This window comes from Coregonus clupeaformis, unplaced genomic scaffold (genome assembly GCF_020615455.1).
Source record: "Coregonus clupeaformis isolate EN_2021a unplaced genomic scaffold, ASM2061545v1 scaf3362, whole genome shotgun sequence".
Taxonomy (NCBI): Eukaryota; Metazoa; Chordata; class Actinopteri; order Salmoniformes; family Salmonidae; genus Coregonus; species Coregonus clupeaformis.
The window spans coordinates 47,501-48,966 of record NW_025536816.1 but is presented as its reverse complement, the minus strand read 5'-3'; the positions used below and the strand labels follow the sequence as shown (position 1 = coordinate 48,966).

Genomic DNA, 1,466 nt, shown 5'->3' with positions numbered 1-1,466 from the left:
AACATACTCCCAAATTAATCCAAACAAGGTCTCAACACTGTATTGAAAAATGAGAAAAATAAATGGGAAATCTGATGTACTGTAGATCAGATTTCAAGCATAATTCTCTGATTTAAAAGATGCACCAAAACCATATCAAACATCATGGTCCAGACAGGCTGCAAAAGAAGTCACGCTGCACAAATTAACCAATCGTTGAACGCCACGTTAGATACATTGCAGTCATGCTTCAGATTACAATATCATATTGATGCGGTTTCTGGCATGATGTTAAACACCTATCCAGGTGTTGTTAAATTTAGTGTATGACTGCTTGGCAGACGCCCTGGAACGTGGCTCATTATTATCAACACTATTATCAACACTCTTTACAATTGCATGTCTTAGCCTAATTGTTATTTGCTCAATCAGATTAAGTAATCTGTTCCCTTATTGGACACCAATTCAGTCAGTGTGATTGACAGAAGAGATGACCAATGGGGCTGTGTTTGGACCCTCAGAATTATCACAGGGGTTCAAGTATGGATATAGTTTCTCAGTGAAGGTACAACCAGAGAAAGAGTAGATATGAGACCTGTTTTCTACATCATAAAAGGAGATCTGACCCTTCTCGTAATCTACAAACACCCCCACCTTCTGGGGTTTCTGGCTGAGGGAGAGGGGGATAGGGGGGGTTTCCTTGACCTCATACTTATTCTCACCCTTCATATACAGAGCCCAGAGTCCACCATCTGGGCTTTTAGCTGTTGGGCCCTTCCTGATGATGGACTCTCTGGCCACACCTAACACCCATTTAATTTTCCCCCTAACCTGAACTTCAAAGTAGAATCTCCCTGAGGAGAAGCCTTCCTTTCCCAGGACAGCAAAACGTGTACTAAACCTCTTTGGATTGTCAGGGATATTCCGCTGTGTGCCTTGAAAGCTCACTTGCTTCCTGTTCTGCGACACAATGAGCTTGGGGTGTTCTGTATCAAGATCCAGAGTCACATCCACTGACCACTGTCGTAAACTCCTCAGCTCAGCATTACACAACTTCTCCATCTCTTTCAGAAGTGTCTGCTCCAGCTGAGACAGAGCTCTCCTCACAGTTCCTACATGCAGATCCCTGGGAACACTGATCTCAGACCAGTCCTTGATCGGGGATGGGGAGTTCTGAAGGAGGTGGAGGTGGTCCAGCTCAGTGCCTCTCCTCTGTAGCTCAGTGATTTCCTCCTCAACCACTTCAATGATCCCTTCAGCCCGCCTCTCAGCTGCTTTCTGCTTCTCCTCAACCACTTCAATGAGCTCTTCCTGACTTCTCTCAATGGAGCGCACCAGAGCAGTGAAGACCTCCACACTTCCTGCTATCTCTCTCTCTGCGTCTCTCTGGCTGAGCTCTACTGAGTATTTGATCTCCCTAACCTTCTGCAGTCGCTCCTGAATCATCTGCTGCACTTGTGCTACTTCTCCAGGATTGGAAGATGACT

General features: G+C 45.5%; 1 protein-coding gene across 1 annotated transcript in view; it reads right to left on the bottom strand.

Annotated features, from left to right (window-relative positions):
* Positions 1-605: 605 nt before the first annotated feature.
* Positions 606-1,466, bottom strand: part of LOC123489825 (E3 ubiquitin-protein ligase TRIM39-like) — a gene marked incomplete at its 3' end in the record, with an annotated part of 1,120 nt that continues 259 nt past the window's right edge. The window contains exon 1 of the mRNA XM_045220214.1: positions 606-1,466. This exon is cut by the window's right edge and continues 259 nt beyond it. Coding sequence (XP_045076149.1) covers positions 606-1,466 — 861 coding nt within the window.